Raw genomic sequence first — 18,820 nt, 5'->3', positions numbered from 1 at the left:
GGAGCCTGATCAGGCTCCAGCCTGGGCACCCTCCCCACCCCCCACCCCCACCCCCCAACCTCCGCCAGGCAATGCAGACGGCCCACCTGGGCGTTTGGATCCCCCACGGAGCCCAGTTCCACGGGAAAGTGAGAGGGTAGTGAGGTCATCTGTAGGCTGCAGACTCAGTCAGCTCCAGGGCAGAGGTCAGCTAGGGGGTACCATGAGGGCAGGAGGAAGAGAAGGACTGCACCTCTGGAGACGATAAAGCAATAAAGACAAAGCTGGCTGGAAGTCCGAGGGGGGCAGTCCGATGGGAAGGGGATTCAGGAAGTGTCTGATGGGAAGGGAGGCATCTAAATGAGAAAAGGTGGGCTCTGGAAGAGCTACATATCAGAAAGTCAGGGTTCGAAGGGAGTCTGAGAGCTGAAGGTGATCTAAGAAAGTCTGAGGGCTGGGAGAGTAGTTTTAGCACTGCAGTAGGGCGTGCAAGGGTGGTCAAGGGGCTGCGAGGGTGTGAGCCTGGGAAAGGAGTCAGAGGGCTTAGGAGGCAGCTCTGAAGGTTACCGAGTGGGGGAAGAGGAGCCTGGGGTTTAGGATCTGAGAGGCTGTGGAGTGCATGGGCTGTGAAAGTGTCCAGGGGAGGACGGGCTGAGGACGGGACCTGCGGACTGGGGAAAGGGGCCTGAGGAGGGACGGGTGGGGTCTGAGTGCAGTGGGAGGAAAGAGGACTCACGGCAGAGTCTGCGGGCTAAGAGCGCTGAGAGGCGTCAGCGGGGTGGGGGCGTGAACTGAGGTCCCAGGAAGTGTCTGCATGTCAGGGGTGGGGTCTGTGCACCGCGGGAAGGGATTGAGGGAAGGGAGGGGTCTGAGGACCGTGCTCGTGAGCTGGGTTAGGTTTCAGTCTGGGTCAGGTGCTTCCTCTGGCCTCCCACAGCCCCCTGAGATTCCCCAACACATCCCTGATTTCTCTGCCTGGGCTTGCCTGATCCCAGCCTTGACCACACTGAGCTGTCACTGTCTGAAGATGGAACTGCTTACTCTCACTGGACTAAGAGCCCTGCGATACAGGGCCTGGGGTTGTCTTTGTCACTGTTGTGTCCCCAGCATTGTTCACATCAGAACCTAGCTCAGAAGGGGCCTCATCAGTACTTATTAAATGAGAGACTGGTTTGGCTCTTCTGCTTTCCCTCCCTGGACATGTGGCCTTGGCCCAGCCTTTTGACTGTAGTGCCTCAATGTCTGTTCTTCATCTGTGCTCTTCATTTGAGCCTCCACCCGGGTGAAGAAATTTCCCACATCAGTCAATGACCAGGCCTATCCTAGGATTGCTGCTCCAGAGGCCGGGGGAGCTTCATTGTTCTTTGATCAATGCCCTTGCTATGCTCCAGGGTTATATAAAAATATCTTGAGCTGAAGAGTCCCACAGCTTGGCCAGACTGAGGTCGAGAGTCCTTCCCCAATGAGGCAATTTCAGTGCAAGACAGTAGCCTGGGGAGTAGCTTGGGACCTTTATTAACCACATGACACCCAGGGGTGCTAATGGGGTACCCTTAGGCCTCCGCCCAGCAGCCTCCTCCACAATTCTTGGCTGAGCAGCTCCTGTTCCCTGCGGGCACCTTGAAGCACAGTCCGGTTCTCCTGGGCCCTCCGGATCAGGTAGGGGATCACCTCCTCCAGGGAGCCATAGGGGATGGACTTATACACTGCATAGCCGGCCTGCCCTGGGGGGAGAGTGTTGGTAGGGTATGGGCTCAGGTTTAGAGAGAGGCTCCCTGTCCCCGTCTGCAGTAGAGATTTCCATTTCTGTGAACATGGCAGACTAGGTGAGTTGAACACAATTTCTCACTGAAAAAACTAAAAATCCTGGAATAAACATTTTTTAAAAATNGGGGGCTGGGGGAGGGGTCTGGTGGGGATGGAGGGCCCAGAAAGTTCTTGGCCTAGACCCCAGCCCAGGTGGCTTTACCCCCTACCATTAGGCTCTAGAGTTCACCACGTGGCTGACACGTGATACTGGCGCACTAGCGGCAGTCTGGGCGGGAATCCTAGGCGCATGAGCAGCGGTGGCCTCTTCCCACGCTTGCGCACTAGCCTCCCTCCTCGTAGAGGCGTGAGCTCAGGTCACTTGCAGAGCTTTTGCTGCTCTCTGCACGTTCCTGCCCTCTTGTCTACCTGCTTCCCGCACCTGGCAGGACTTCTTTGGGGTGGCGGACCCTTCCTGATCCCTGTACAGCTCTCCTTGGCTGTCTTCTTCCCATACTTCTCAGTCACCCCCACAGACAGTTTCCTTTCTCTGTCGATGCCCTAGTCACTCTCCTGAGCCCCAGACCTGAGGGTCCCACAGGATATCTCCCTTTGGGTGTCCTCCGAACCCTGTCACAGCCACCAGGTCCCACACTGGCCTCAGTGTCTTCCCAACACTATCTTTTCTCCTGGGTCCCTGTCTCCAACCCAGAGCCCTGGGCCTCCCCCAGCCATGTCCATCCCATGCAGCCCATCAGCCCCAAGGCCCATCCCCTCAGCCTCCTTACTTTCTTTTCCACCAACCCCCTCCACTGCTCCCCACAGCCCGGCCCTGGGCTCCCAGCCTGTCTCCACTCGCTTCGCTCCACCCTCCACATGGCAGCCAGGGGAATCTTCTTGAAGCTGAACCTGACCTTGCCCTTCCCTTTCCTGAAACCTTCCTGACTCACCAGTGTCCCTGGGACAGATTCGAAGCCCTGCAGTCTGGCATCTAAGGCTGCATTATCTGGCCCTGCCCACCCCTCCATCCTTGTCTCTTCACTCCTCAATCTGTGTCACACTTCTCTGTTTACGCACATGCCCTTGCCTTTGAAGGCTCTTCTCAATCTTCACTGGTTATTCTTACGAATTCTCTGGGATACCCTCTTGATCATCTTCAGTCTGGGTCAGGTGCTTCCTCTGGCCTCCCACAGCCCCCTGAGATTCCCCAACACATCCCTGATTTCTCTGCCTGGGCTTGCCTGATCCCAGCCTTGACCACACTGAGCTGTCACTGTCTGAAGATGGAACTGCTTACTCTCACTGGACTAAGAGCCCTGCGATACAGGGCCTGGGGTTGTCTTTGTCACTGTTGTGTCCCCAGCATTGTTCACATCAGAACCTAGCTCAGAAGGGGCCTCATCAGTACTTATTAAATGAGAGACTGGTTTGGCTCTTCTGCTTTCCCTCCCTGGACATGTGGCCTTGGCCCAGCCTTTTGACTGTAGTGCCTCAATGTCTGTTCTTCATCTGTGCTCTTCATTTGAGCCTCCACCCGGGTGAAGAAATTTCCCACATCAGTCAATGACCAGGCCTATCCCAGGATTGCTGCTCCAGAGGCCGGGGAAGCTTCATTGTTCTTTGATCAATGCCCTTGCTATGCTCCAGGGTTATATAAAAATATCTTGAGCTGAAGAGTCCCACAGCTTGGCCAGACTGAGGTCGAGAGTCCTTCCCCAATGAGGCAATTTCAGTGCAAGACAGTAGCCTGGGGAGTAGCTTGGGACCTTTATTAACCACATGACACCCAGGGGTGCTAATGGGGTACCCTTAGGCCTCCGCCCAGCAGCCTCCTCCACAATTCTTGGCTGAGCAGCTCCTGTTCCCTGCGGGCACCTTGAAGCACAGTCCGGTTCTCCTGGGCCCTCCGGATCAGGTAGGGGATCACCTCCTCCAGGGAGCCATAGGGGATGGACTTATACACTGCATAGCCGGCCTGCCCTGGGGGGAGAGTGTTGGTAGGGTATGGGCTCAGGTTTAGAGAGAGGCTCCCTGTCCCCGTCTGCAGTAGAGATTTCCATTTCTGTGAACATGGCAGACTAGGTGAGTTGAACACAATTTCTCACTGAAAAAACTAAAAATCCTGGAATAAACATTTTTTAAAAATCTTAAAGACATTAAAATGCTTCTGAGAGAGTAAGGAATTTATTAATTCGAGAATTAAGAGAAAGTGAGAACCCAGAGAGGGAAAGGACACCCAGGAAGCCACTTCTGTCCTGAAGGCAAAATTGAGCTGCTATTTGATGACTTCATAGAATTGAGGGAGTACAGTTGAGGGTCAGGCTCAAAGCCTGACCAGGGCTGGCTGATTAGTTCAGTTGGTTACAGCATGGTGCTGATAATGCCAAGGTCTAGGGTTCAATTCCTGTGGCCAGCCACAAAATAAAAATAAAAATTAAAAAAGGCCTGACCTGCATGAGAGTTATAAAAGAGAACTCCCCCAAATTAATCTGGAACCCAGAAATCCCACACTCTTAGAGTAAGAGTTAACAAGAAGTCAATCCTCCTACCTTCCCCCACTCCCAGGGAATGGCTTTGGCCATAAGCAGAACAGGGAAGAAAAGAGAAAAATCCGTCTCTGAGAGATTGTGGCCATGGGTTAGCCCCTTCAAGTATTTGCGAATTTATACCACTGGGATGGCTCAAGAAACCTCAACCTGTGGTTTAGGGTAAAGTGGTTTTGTACCCCTTATCACTTGACAGATGAAAACATAAGTCTTCTGGTCTCTGGCCCCAGCACAGTAAAGTTACAAAGCACACAGGAAATAAGACACCATGATCAAGAGAGAGCAGACACAGAGACACAGCCCTGCAAGGCCCTCAGGTACTGGAATAACAGATCTATCTGGAAGGGTCTGGAGGCTGGGCCAGCTGCAAGCTCTGGGTGGGAGCCTTGCCAGGCATTTTCTGGAAATAGCAGAAGGGATCTGGCTGGGCAGGAATGAGGCCTGGGGCTGGGGCAGAGCGGGGTGGGAGGGGGCATTTACATACCCAATGCCAGGGAGACGTGGTCACACATGCCCAGAAGTTGTCCAAAACAGACAGGCCCATCTGGAGGAATGCCCAGCTCCCACATGCTACAGAAAAGGGCGTATCATCAATCCAGACAGTGGCTGGATCTAGAGCTGCAAGTTAGCCTTTATACACCCAGCCAGTATTACAGGCTGTTCCAGTAATTCAATATTGAACTATTTCCAAACTCAATAAATACCCACTATTCTGATCCTCCTAAAAAGACCCCAGTAAGTCCCTGTCCCAGCCACTTCCCTGAACCCTCAGACCTCCCCATGCCCCCCAAAATAAGGGGCAATACTCTGCCTGGCTGGGGCCTACAGGACCTACAGGCATAGCAGGGGGTAAATATTTTTATTTTATTTTTTATTTTTTTGTCTTTTTTGTGACTGGTAAGGGAATCGCAACCCTTGGCTTGGTGTCGCCCGCACCGCGCTTAGCCAATGAGCGCACCGGCCATCCCTATATAGGATCTGAACCCGTGGCGGGAGCGCCGCTGCACTCCCAAGCGCCGCACTCTCCTGAGTGCGCCACGGGGGCCGGCCCAGGGGGTAAATATTTTTAATATCCTCCACAGAACCGCTCACTCTTCCTCCCTTTGCTCCACATCCTGCCCATCCCTGGCATGTGAGCAAGGGAGAGGAAGGAAGGGGGCCTTCTTGTAGGTACCTGTTTCCTATTCCCCCACCTCATACCGCTTTGTTGCCTGACGAACAGATTTCTCGTTGTGGGAAGCCACCATGAGGTGGCACATGGGGCCACGGTGGGACACATGGTTCAGCATCAACTCCAGACAGCGGCTGTAACTGAAGGGAGATGCTCCATTCAGTGCACCTGGTGAGCGAGGGTCAGGCTGCAGGGACAGGGGATTCCTGTCCTTGGGGAGGTAGTGTGCTCCCAGGGATAGGATCTCTGGAGTCAGAAAGTACCCTCATTCCACCTGCACCAGCTGCAAGGCACATTCCTTCTTTGAGCCATTTTCCTCTTTTGTGACAATGTAAGTTCACTTAACAGTGCTGTTGTGAGGATGGAATGAGATGAAAGTGCATACAAAGAATGGCAGTCTCACAGCAAAGGGTCACATGACACGCACAAGATGACATTTACACAAGATTATTCTACTGCAACATTGTCTACAGAACATGATTAACAACAGCCCAAATGTCCCTACATGGGAACTGACTAAATAAACTATGGCACATAAAGGATAGTGATGCTGTAAAAAAGAACAAGGACACTACCTGGGCACTGATATGGAAAGGTAAAAAGACTGGCAAATGCTTCCCAAAATGCCACCCTATGTACTTCACATACTAAGCTGGTTATTCTCCATTGCTACCTCCCCCAATGTCTGTTTTCTGCCTTTCTCTGCCCCTCAGGAAGCTGACTTGTATGTCACCACCCAGAGTCATGTGCAGGACATCAGAAGGCGGAAGGAGAGAAAGCTTGGGTATTTCACCCCGTGGCCCCTGCCTTGCTCACCCCACTGTGTTCTCTGTGCGACCTCAGCTCCCCTAGGGTGGCCCCTCTCCCTCAGCTACAACATAGGGGTCAGAACAGCTTCCTGCTCTTGTGAGTTCCTGGATGCCTCTACATTCCTTTTGGGGAAGTTCCCCTAACCTTGCCCACATTTCTATAAATTATCCTTCACTAAATTTTCTTCAGTTAAACCCCATTGCGTGGGATTCTGTTTCCTCTGGGATAATCTAATCTCTCATCCAGTTCACATTCAATTCTGTGAGGTAGATGTTCTTGTTATGCCTGTTTTACAGAGGGGGAGACTGGAGCTGAGACGGGTTCAGTTTCTTGTCCTCAGGTCACACAGCTAGAAGTGACCAAGCTGGGATTTGAACTCAGGCTGTCTGATGCTCCAGAGCCTGGTCTCATTGTCACTAGACTATTCTGCCTTTAAGGTATGCAGGTGAAAGGAAAAGCAAGGAGCAGTGTGTGGGCATGGTGCCATTTGCACAAAATAAGCAAATATCTTTGTATTCGCCTGTATATGCATAAAGAAACTCAGGAAACACATGTAAGAGACTAACAGAAGTGGCTGCCTGTGGGGGGCAGGGAGACCCCATGAGTAGATGCAGATGTGGATGGATGTGAAATATGCCAGTGTATTCATTTTCATATCATTTGTGTTTTTGAACCATGTGAATTTATTATTTACTCAAAATCTGTACTAAAACGTTAATGGGATCATATTGGAAAGGATGTGAAGAAATACAAGGGTACTTCAAAAAGTTCATGGAAGGATTTGTATTATCTTTTAATTCTATTTTTCCACAAACTTTTTGAAATACACTTCTAAAAATCCTCACACACCACTGGTGCGAATGTAAAATGGTGCAGCCCCTTTGGAAAACCATCTGGCAGTTCCTCAAAAAAGTTAAACATAGAGTTACCATATGGCCAGCAATTCTACTCCTTGATTTATGTCCAAGAGAACTGAAAATGCATGTTCACACGTGTACATATGTACATGAATATTCATAGTAGCATTATTCATAATAGCCCAAAAGTGGAAACAATCCAAATGTTCATCAGCTGATGAATGGGTAAATGAAATGTGGTATATCCATACAAGGGAATATTATTTAGCCATGAAAAGGAATGAGGTACTGATACATGCTGCAACATGGATGAACCTTGAAAACATGCTAAATGAAAGAAGCCGGATACAAAAGCCTTCTTAAATCGCATATTGTATTATTCTATTTATATGTCCGGGATAGGCAAATCCATAGAGACAGAATGTAGATTAGCAGTTGCCAGCAGCTGAGGGCGGAGGAGGGAATGGGAGCGACTGCTAATGGGTACAGGGTTTCTTTTTGGACCTTGAGAACTTGTTTGGAGATTCTAGCAGGGAAGGGCAGCTGCTCGTATACCCTTGACCGAAGAATGGTCCTCTCCCTTATCAGGGAAGGTCGTCCTCTTCGACCAAGTGTGCAGCTTTGGGAGGGACACACATAGAGCAGTGAGGGAGGAATGGGACACACACCTAGCCAGCCAGATGAGCTGAATCAACCCTGGCAACCAATGGGGTGACAGATGTCACAGCGAGATTGCCATCACATCCTGGGGTTTCTTTTTGGAATGATGAAAATGTTCTGGAATTAGATAGTGGTGATAGTTGCACAACCTTGTGAATATACTAAAATCCACAGAATTGTATGCTTTAAAATGGTTAATTTTATGGTATATGAATTATATGTCAATAAAAAAAATGCTGGTGCCCATGATTAGGCCTATGGGACACAAATGCACCTCGTGTGTCTTGGATGAGAGCCTAGGTTCCAACCGTGGCTTGGTCACTTGTCCTGTAACCTTGGGTCAGTCTCTGCAGCCCTACCAACCTCTCTTTGACTCACTGTAAAAGAGACTCAGACTTTGTAAACTCCATGAAGACAGGACCTGGGGACCGCCTTGGTTGATCAACATTTTCATCACTCCAAAAATAAAGCCCAGGATGTGAGAGTGATCTTGCTGGACCAGGGTCCAGCACAGGTCCTGATCTAAATCAGGTGGCCAACAAGTATGTGTTGAATGAATAAATTCCTCCTTCCCAGGGCCACGGGTTGGGGCTACAAAGAGCTCACCCATATCTGGCCCCAGCACAGGGTGATTTGATAAGGTGGGTAAGACTGCACATTCTAGAGCCAGTCAGCCTGGGCTCCAATCTTGCCCTGCCTCTGACTAGCTATGTGACCACAGGTAAACGATTCCACCTTTCTGTGCCTCAGTTTCTTCCTCTATAAAATGGGGATGATAATAGGACCTACTGCGTGGAGTTGTTTATTCATTTATTCAACAGATTTGTACTGAGCACCTGCCATGTAGCAGGCACAATTTTAAGCACTGGCAGTTCAGCAGTGAACAAAGCAGAAAGCCCTGCCCTCCTGAGCCTACATCCTAGTGGGGGAGACAGACCATGAGCAATTGAATACTAAACTATGTAGAACCTCAGACGCTGAAAAATGCCAAGGAAAAAATTAAATCCAGGAAGAGGACAGAGAGCAGGGCTGGAGGTGTTCTAGTTTTCACTAGGGAGGGCAGGGAAGCCCCCTGAAAAGGCACCAAGAAGTAAAGACACAAGGAGGTGAGAGGGATTGAGCATGCAGCTGTCTGGAGGACGAACGTTCTAGGCGGTGGGAACAGAAAGTGCAAAGGCCTAGGGATCATTGAGGAGGCCAGTGTGGCTGGTGTGAAATGAGTGAGAGGAAGAGTAGGAGAAGTTAGAGAAGTGACAGGGGCCAGATCTTATGGGGCCTTGGGGACCAGCATAAGGATTTGGGGTTTATTGAGCCTGTGGTGGAAGCCATGGAAGGGGTTGGAACTGAGGAAGAACATGATGAGACGCGGGTATTAACAGGCTCCCTCTGGCTGCAAGTGGGGAACAGACTGGGGGTGCGGGGCAAAGGTGGGAGCAGGGAGCCCATGGAGGTGCTGGGAAGTGATGTCCTGGGCCAGGGAGAGGGAGTAATGTGTAGACACACAGGACGCTCAGCAGAGCCTCAAGAGCAGTGAGCTCTTATTAAGGTTAGATGTCAGTATTATTTTTCTCAGAGGCCAGTCAGGCTCAGTCCTACCTCTGACTGGTGGCCTCATAGTCAGGCTGGGTGGGATCTTCGGTCCCTTGGAGCCGGGCCACTGCCCTCTCCTTGTCCAGATACGCGCCTCGTACCAACTTCACTCCAAAGGCCAGGCCAGCCTTGTGTGCGGCCTCAGCGTCCCGCTCCAGCCTCTCATGTGTGTCCTGCAGGGCACATGGGCAGGTTCCAGTGAGTCCAGGCACTGGGACCCCAGCCTGCCATCCCCCAGAGTGCACCACACACCTTTAGATAGGCCTGGTAGGTGTTCCACACCCAGGGCCCCCCTTCCCCGGGGTTGTTCCAGCGCGTAGCCAGGGCAGCCACTAGCAGAGAGAGTGCGGGGTTCAGCGAGATATACTCTGCGTCCACCAGGAGCCTCACATGCTGGGTCCGGGCATGCTGAGGGTCAGAGAGACTGTGGTCAGGGCCACAGGGTGTCCAGCAGTGACAGCGGAGCCAGACCACACAGAAGATGTTACCTGTGCCACCCGGTGCAAGCGGCTCAGGGAAGCCTGGAGATGCCGGTTCTGCTCGGCGTTGAGGTAGGAGACCTGGAGGTTCTGGGGGATAGCAGGGGAGGGGAGAGGGGTTCAGGACTACTAGTCCCTTCTAGGGCCTAAGTTTCATCTCCCCTACCGCCATGAAGGAGAAAAAAAGTTTATAAATTGTTAGAAATCTGACAATTAGCAATATCAGAGATACTATTTGTTATGGTGTAATACAGTGGTTACAAGCCCAGAATCTGGGTTTGAATCCTGGCTCCACCACTTACTGTGTGACCTTGAGCAAGTCTTATAGGCTCTCTGAGCCTCAGTTTTCTCCTCTGTAAAATGAAGATGATACATAGCATCTACCTCCAGGAATTGTGTGCATAAAATGGGTTCATATGTGAGATGTGCTTGCACGTGATCAGGACAGGATGGTGCCGGCACATAATGAGCGCCCGATATGAGGGCACTTCAAAAAGTTCATGGAACAATAGAATTAAAAGATGATACAAATCTTTCCACGAGATTTTTGAAGCACCCTTGCATGTGTTATTATTATAATAGATGACTTTGTAGACTGTCTTATTTCGTCGTCACAATGATCCTGGTAGACAAGTACATTCCAAGCCCCATTTTCCAGTGAGGAGATCGAAGCTTGGAGAGGTGAAGTGACTCAGAATTAACATGCGGCAAGTGCTTAGAACAGCAGCCAGCTCATGCTAAGCGCCATACGTGTTACCTCGAATTAGTCTCTTAGGATCTTCCTCATCAAATGCTGAAGGTCTCGCTATGGCCCCCCAGGCCCCCCCTGGTCTGGCCTTCTTTGATCTCTTTGCTCCCACTCTCTGCCTGGCACACCGTCCTCCAGCCACACTGGCTTCCCTGCTGCTCTTTGAATGTGCCAGTTTCCTACCTCAGGGCCTCTGCTCTGGCTGTGCCTTCTGCCTGGAACACTCTTCCCCGAATGTCCACTTACCTCACTCCCACCTCTCCTTCAAGTCTTTGTTCTAATGTTCTGTCCTTCTCAACAAGATTTTCCCTGGTGTAAATTTACAGCTCCCTATCTCAGGCTTTCCTTTCCCATTCCTTAGCCTTATTTTCCCCTGCCATGCTTAGGTCTACCTAATTTGTTACATACTGACTTTAGTTTCCAATTATTGAGTGTCTCTTGTCCCTGACTAGCAAGTAAATTCCTCAAGGGCAGGGTGTCTGGTCATCCTTGTCTCCTCTGCCTCTAGCACAGAACCTGGAACAAGGTAGGTGTTCAGTAAGCATTTAGGGAAGGAATACATTCGGAACGTGGAAGTAATAACCATTCCTAACTCGCCGTGTTGATATGGGGATTCAAATGGGCGAATGTGAGCTGCTGGTGACAGAAGGGAGTCCAGCTGGGTTCAAAGGAATTGGGAGGTTAAAGAGGAACAGGTGGGACTTAAAGCTTTATTATATCCAACAAGGTCAATATGGATGACGTAGGCCTAGGCCTGCTGGTGAAGCCCCACCTAAGGGCAAGTTGGTCTGGATGCTGCAACCCTCCCATCTTGGGGGACAAAGCTCTCTCCAGGAGAGGGGAAGAGCTGGGGACACCTGCTCAGTTACCTTTTCCCCCAGAGAATTGTCTCTGCCCTGACTTGGGGCATGTCTCAGGGGACTTCTGGGGTGTTACTAGCTGTTGAAACTCTCTCTGTATAATACCCACCTTCGTAGAGGGCCAACTCAGCTCAGTGTCAGGGGCTGTTTCGGGCACTCACCAAATATTTAACTCATTTAATCTTTACCACCCTCTGAAGTAGGGACTATGATATCACCCCCATTTTATATATGGGGAAACTGAGGCACAGAGCGGTGAAGTCACTTGTCAAAAGTCACACAGCTGGTTAAGACAGACCTGGGATTTGAACCTCAGCCTCCCCAAAGTCTGGGTTCTTAACCATCCCACTCACCAGCAGAGAGTAAATGTTCTCCTTGAACATATATGAAGCGCTCAGGACAATACATAGCACATTGTGAGTGATCAATAAGTCCTCCACTATTAATTTACTGTCTAAAAATAACTCCATTCATTCATTCATTCACTTACAATACATCTTGTCTAGGTGCCAGGGGCCGGGGATATGGCAGTGAACAGGGCAGTCATGAATTATCCTGTGGAACCCATAGATGCAGAGACCGAGGTGGGGGGCTCTGATCTGAGGTGGGGGATGGTACGGAGGCCCTTGAGGTGGGGACAGGAAGGAGAGGCAGGTTTGGGGAGACTCTGAGGCCAGCGTGGGGCCCAGTAGGTGTGAGGGGCCTGGAAGATGTTCAAAGGGAGATGTCTAGGAGGCTCAGAAGAAAGGCTGGGGCTGAAGACAGAATGTGGGCACCATTAGTGCAGAGTGGAGAAACTGAGGCTGGAGGGGTGAGTGAGAAGGCCCCTTCAAGGGGATTAAGGAGTGAGGGGAGGAGGCTAGGACCTAGCCCTAGGGAGCCTCCATGTTTAAGAGACAGGCAGAGAAAACCCTAGCAAAGATTGAGAATGAGCCAGCAGAAATGGAAAAGGCAAACCAGGTGTGCAGGTGTGGGGGAAGCCAAGGGAAGCCAGTGATGCAAGGAGGAGGCCCCTCTGTTCGGTCAGATGCCAGCCTGGCAGGCGCTTTACACATTCCCTGCTGTAGTCACTGCTGAGCAGCTGCTGTCGCTGTCCCCACGCGAGTGAACTGAAGCTCATAAAGAGGTAAAACTCGTTACTCTCCAAAGCCTATCTTCCAAAACACCGAATCCTGCCTCTGTGTGTTCTGGGACACATTTTTTCAAATTACAAATAAAAAAACAAATCAAGCTTAGAAAAAGAAACACCAGCATGTCCATTGTAGCAGTGTTTGGAGTGGTGGAGACCTGGAGGCCACCTGGATGTCCATCCGTAGGGAGGTAAATCATGACCAGCGGCAGCCGTTAGAAGCATTGGATGGATCTTAAAGTCAGAGTGCTCGGTGGAAAAAGCAAGTAACAGGATGCGTTAGATGACATCATGCTATTTGTGGAAATTCTAAAATATTACAAATTGACAGAGAAAGGCATGAGGGAACATTCTGCAGTAATGGAAATGTCCTGTATCTTGACAGGGATTTGAGTTGCTCAGGTGTGTGTATTTGTCAAAGCTCATCAAGGGATATGATGTGTACATTTCATTGTATGTAAATTTTACCTTAAAAGAAAAGAAGTACCGTAAGTAATTATTGAGCTCGAATTAATGCTTCATGTTCTGAAGCATTTAAGGGGGAAAGTATACTGATGTCTGCAACTTACTTGGAATTCTATGAAAAATAAGATGGATTGATGGAGGACAGAGGAATGGATGGAAGGACAGATATGATTTAAAGCAAGTATAGTTAAATATTAAACATGGCAGGTATATGGATGTTCACTGTATAGTTCTTTCAACTTTTCTGTATGTTTGAAAATTTTCATAATAAAATGTTGGGAAAAACGTACCCTCCAACAGTATGCACTTGGCAAAACAAAATCACAGTAACTAAAAGATACACATTATACAAGATAGAGTGGTTGCCAGTGGTGGAGAGAAATAGGATATGGACATAAAAAGGAATGAATGAATGAACGAATCAACTGAAATCCCATTGGTCTAATCCGAACTTACATCCAGCCTGCGCACACCAGTATGGTTGTGTCGATTAATAACATATTGATACACTTTCTTCTGGTTGATAAAGAGCTGCCATCCCAATCTCTCCTCTGAGAGCTCCCAGCCCCCAGCCCCCTCCTCTGGAACCCCCAGCTGACCCATATTCCACCCACTCCAACCATGCCCCAGAGCTACAGCCACATTTATTCTGACTGTTCTAAGCCTGGGAAGTAGCAGTAGTTAAATATTTTGAACATCTTGCTTGCAGATTCCTGCAACACCCAAGTCCAGGGGACTCTACTCCCCTAACACTCCCCACCAACCATCCAGTCTCCCCCACCCTGAGGTCCTTACCTGCCCAGAGTCCATGGCTTCTGCCAGCCTCTCGGGGCTCAGCTCCAAGGAGGCCCCTGGCCTTCTGACCCACGAGGTTAGTTCCTTCTGAAATGGGGTGGTGGATGGGGTGGCAAGGGGAACCTGATGGGCAGCTGCGCCCTCCCCCCACCCCAAATTTGCCTGTCCCTTACACAGAGCCGAGTGCTGGTCAGCGCCGTCACCTTCAGCTGCATGAGGTTGTTTCCAGCTGGGCCAGGGGTCTCCAGCAGGCCTCGTGACAGGTCCACACACCGCAGCATAGTGCTGAGGTTCCCCTCGTACCAGGCCTCACTGCCCAGCCAGCAGGCGTCAGGGCCTGAAGCCTGCGAGCCCCCTCCTGCCATCCTCCCAGCCTCCCTAGGCCCTGGCCCCTGACTCACCCAGTCTTGGTAGCCGAGTCTGGCTCCTCCTCAGTGGGCACTGCTAGCAGGGGCCGGAGGCCTAGAGTCCAGAGCTGCTGGACACAGCCCTTCACCTCCTCTGCCGTCTCTCCAGCCACAAATTGCCCATAGATGGACGCTCGGAGAAGCGCACCTGAGAGCCTGGAGCCCAGGAGTCGCTGAGACCAGGCCTGGAGCTGGAATGACAGGGAGCAAGGGCTCAGAGCAGGGCCCAGAGGAACCTCTAGGCCAGTCCTCAGGGTAACTGCTTACCGCCAACCCGTGGGTGACCAGAGGGGGCCAGGCACATAGCCGCAGTACCAGCAAAGCCCGTGTCAATTCTCCTGTGCTCTTGAGGTGGAAGGCCTCCCCATCAAAGCTCAGGGGCTGCCAGCACCCAGGAGAGGGGCCAGCTTGGGAACAGAGCACTCGACAGGTCCGGAGCATCTTGAATCCCTCACTGCTTCCAGGCTAGGAGAAGGGCTTTGGAGGCAGCAGGCTCACCAGCTGCTCCTTGCCCAGCCAGGGGGCAGTGACTGATTAACTGGACATATCTTTAGGCTCACAGGGGGGGCAGTTAATTATTAACTGATAGGGACAGAGTTCAGAGTAATGGGAACAGGAAAGGAACCCCCCAGTAGCAGCCCCCAACAACCCTCAGCATAACTGCCTACACTTGTTAGGTGCCCATCATGTTCCAGAGGCTGCTCAGTGAGAGCCTGGGCTCAAGGTGACGCATGCTGGGTTCAAAGCAGTTTGGCTGCGTGATCTTGGGCAAGCTACCTAACCTCTCTTATTGTAATTGCTTCATCTTAAGTCGGAAACAGTGTAGTGTTATTGAATAAATTTGAAAATACACATAACCTATAAACCAGCTGTTCATGCAAAGACTATATCCTACAGAACTTGAACCTGGGCATCAGGAAACATGTACAAGAAAGGGTGCTCATAGTAGCACTGTTTGTGATGATCTTAAATGGGAACCAACCAAATTTCCATCAACGGGACCGTGGATATACCTTGTGGTATATCCGTACAATGGGAAACTACACAATCATGAAAAAGAATGAACTGCTCATACACAACCACATGGCTAAATCTCACACACACACGTGGAGTGAAAAGAGCCAGACACCAAACAGCCCATGATGTGTTACTCAGTAAATATTTCATATAAATATGAAAGCAGGGAAAAACAAAGTACAATAAAATGTTGGGGGTACATACATGGGTGGTTAAACTATAAAGACAAGAAAAATAAGAAAGTGATTACCATAAAAGTCAAGGAGATGGTTACCTCTATGCGATGGGAGGAGTTGTAACTAGGTAGAGGCATATGGGGGCTTCTTGGTCCTATTTTCTTAATATGGGTGATCATGACCCCTCCTGCCACATCCAGGCACACTGCCACTGCCATGGGGCCCATCCGGGGTCCTGAGATCTGGATCTGGGGACGACCCCTCCTCCCACAACCAGGCAAGGAGCACGCCAAAAACACCACTTCCATGTGCGTGGCCACCACAGACACCATAATAGCCATGGCTGCTGCAAAAGCGGCTACACCACAACCACCATGCAGATGGCCCACCAGCCACTCGAGTGCATTGACACAAGCAGAGTCACCAGTGGAGATCAAAGAAAAGAAGAGGATGTTTCTCTCCACAAAGCCCATTCCAGAGTGACAGAAGAAGCATCTATGCTACGATAATAGTGAGGGACCTGAACACACCTCTCTCAGCACTGGACAGATCATCCAGGCAGCAAATCAAGAGAGTAACCATTACTCTTTCAGAAGGAGAGAAGAAATCTAGGGTTATCAGAGGGGGGAGGGGGAGAGAGAGGGATGGGGAGAGATTGGATAAGGGGCATAAAAAATAAGTATGACTTGTAATAATATATATGCTAATAATATTGATTTGATCAGCATACATCAACATTGAACCCCCAAAATATGTATAATCAATTATGATTCAATAAAAAAAATGGGTGGTCATTCACAATTGTTCACATTGTAAATATTTTTTAAAGCCACAATCTATGTTTTATACACTCCCGAATATAAATTTCACAGTAAAAGTAAAAAATTAATCATAGTATCAGCCTCCCAGGGTGGTTGTGAGGATCCAATTAATGGATACACACAACCTAGTATTCAATATGTGCTCTGTAAGTACCAGCTGTAATCACTAAGTGCTGTGTTTGCACAATCTCACTCATGCCTGCCTGCATGATAAGGTATATGCCACTAATTGCCCCTGTTTCGGGGATTCCCAAGACCACCTCAATTTAGATGATTAGCTAAGACTCACAGAACTCAGAAAAGCCATTATACTCATGGTAATGGTTTATTACAGTGAAAGGATACAGACTAAAATTAGCAAAGAGGTGCATAGGGTCCAGGAGATACCAGGAGCAAGTTTCTAAGTTGTCCTCTCCCAGTGGAGTCAAGAGAACAGTAATTTCTCCCAGCAATAATTTGTGATGACATGCATGGAGTATTGCAACCAGTGAAGCTCACCTGAGCCTTGATATCCAGGGTTTTGTTGAGGGTCAGTCATATAGGCATGGATGACCACCCGCACGACTGAGCTTAGTCTCCAGCCCCTCCAGAGGTCAAGCTGATACTGTGTGGCCCAAAGCCCCCAGATAACTAAAGATACTCTTATCAAATAGGGTATTCTGGGGGCTTAGAGGTTACCTCCCAGGAGCTGAGCAAAGTTAATCCTTTACTGCAGAACCCCGAATTCACAGATGTTAAAAGCAAAGGCTCAGAGAGGTGGAGGTACCTGCCTGAAGTCACACAGCCAATTAGTGGCCAGATTTAATGTCCCAGCCTCCCTGACTCCAGGCCTTGAGATTTTAACTACCTTTCTGCTGTCTTTTCTTCAGTACATGATTCACAGAGCTGAGTGACAAAAGCCAGATTAGATATCCACCAAAGCCTGAGCTAAAATGTCTTTAAACTTTTAAAAAATTACATGCACAGTTCATACAAAAAGTTAAAACAATACAAAAGGGGGTAGAGTGAAAAATTATTTTTCCCACTCCTGAATTTCAGTGCACCACTTTCCTCTCTCTAAGGCGATGGGGTATCTTTGCAGAGACAGTTTATGCACCTATATATCTCCTTTATTCATCACATAAATGAGAAAATACTCCTTGCAAGCTGCTTTTTCTTTTTTTTCTTTTTTTGACATGCTTTGAAGGATCATTGCCATCTCAGCACATACAGCTCTGTCTCAAATTTGAAAGATTTTGTGTTATTTCTTCCTTTCGGTTTTGGTAGAATTCACCAGTGAAGCCATCTGGGCCTGTAGTTTTCTATGTAGGAAGGTTTTTAATAATGACAAATTCTTTTAATATATATAGGGCTCTTCATATTTTCTATTTCATCTTGTGTTAGCTTTCACATGTATTTTTTAAGGAAATGTCATTTCATCTAAATTGTCAAATTTCTTGGTACAGAGCTTTTCATAATATTCTCTTTATAGCCTTTTAATGAGTACAGAATTTGTCGTGATGACCTCTCTTTCATTCTCAGTATTAGTAATTTCTTTTCTTTTTTTCTTGATCAGTCTAACTGGGAATTTTATCAATCTTGTGATCTTTCTGAGAAAGCAGCTTTGGCTATATTAATTTTCTCTATAGTTTGCTGATCTGCCTCATTTTTAACATCTGCAGACTGTTCTGCTGTATAGATTCATCATTAATCATGTCTTCATTTCCTCTGAAATTTTAGCATAAAAACTTGCAATTGTAAAGAAAGTTTAAAGAATAGCCACAGACCACTTATACATCTTCCACTTAGATTTAATAACTTTGCCATATTTGCTTTTTCTCTTCCTCTTTCTCTGTCCCTTAATATAAATATTTCCCTGCCTCCCCCACCCCAACCATTTGACAGTAAGTTATAGACCTTGTGACACATCAGCATGCATGTCTTAAGAATGTGAACGTTCTCCTACCTGCCCCCAACACCGGTCTCGCATCTGAGAAAATAGAAGTAATTCCTTAGTATCTAATATCTCATTCGTGTTCAAATTTCCCCACTTGTCTCCAAAACGTCCTTATAGCTGTGTTTTGTTGTTGTTATCGTTGTCTGTTTTAACCAGAGTCAATCCAGGTTCATACATTGCACTTGGTTGTTATGTCTCTTTAGTCTCTTTTTTTCTTTGTACAATCTTGCTGACTTCCAAAAAAAAAATATATATATACACATACACATACATACATACATAAATATATATATAGGCTTTTTTAAAGAGCCCAGGCCAGCCATCTTGTAGAATATATCATATACTAGATTTGTATGATTGTATTCTTGTGGTATCTTTTAATGTATTTCTTTGTCCTCTGTATTTCCTATAAACCAGAGTTTTGGTCTAGAGCCGTACTTTATTGGACCAGTCTACTACTGGTGACCATTAGGTTGTCTCCGGAGTCCCCATACCTGGATTCTTAACCATCATGTTATTAGGTCTTCCGATCCTCAACAGCTCTGCCAGAACCAGGTTCAACAGGAGAGTAGGAGACAGGGCGAGGGGCTAGGCTCTAAGCCCTCACACACTCACCACTGGGAGATTA

The 18,820-nt window shown here is 48.6% G+C and overlaps 1 protein-coding gene across 1 annotated transcript; it reads right to left on the bottom strand.

The window, feature by feature from the left end:
• Positions 1 to 3,473: 3,473 nt before the first annotated feature.
• PRODH2 (proline dehydrogenase (oxidase) 2) lies at positions 3,474 to 15,662 on the bottom strand. Its single transcript, XM_008575694.1, is given in 13 exon segments — positions 3,474 to 3,705; positions 4,756 to 4,841; positions 5,472 to 5,582; positions 9,366 to 9,532; positions 9,612 to 9,767; positions 9,848 to 9,928; positions 13,836 to 13,922; positions 14,009 to 14,147; positions 14,237 to 14,433; positions 14,510 to 14,772; positions 15,025 to 15,054; positions 15,057 to 15,111; positions 15,534 to 15,662. Coding segments are annotated over 13 exon segments (1,686 nt in total). The 3' UTR covers positions 3,474 to 3,520.
• Positions 15,663 to 18,820: the final 3,158 nt, after the last annotated feature.

Source organism: Galeopterus variegatus, unplaced genomic scaffold (assembly GCF_000696425.1).
Source record: "Galeopterus variegatus unplaced genomic scaffold, G_variegatus-3.0.2 Scaffold1222, whole genome shotgun sequence".
Taxonomy (NCBI): Eukaryota; Metazoa; Chordata; class Mammalia; order Dermoptera; family Cynocephalidae; genus Galeopterus; species Galeopterus variegatus.
This window is presented reverse-complemented; position numbering and strand designations above follow the sequence as displayed.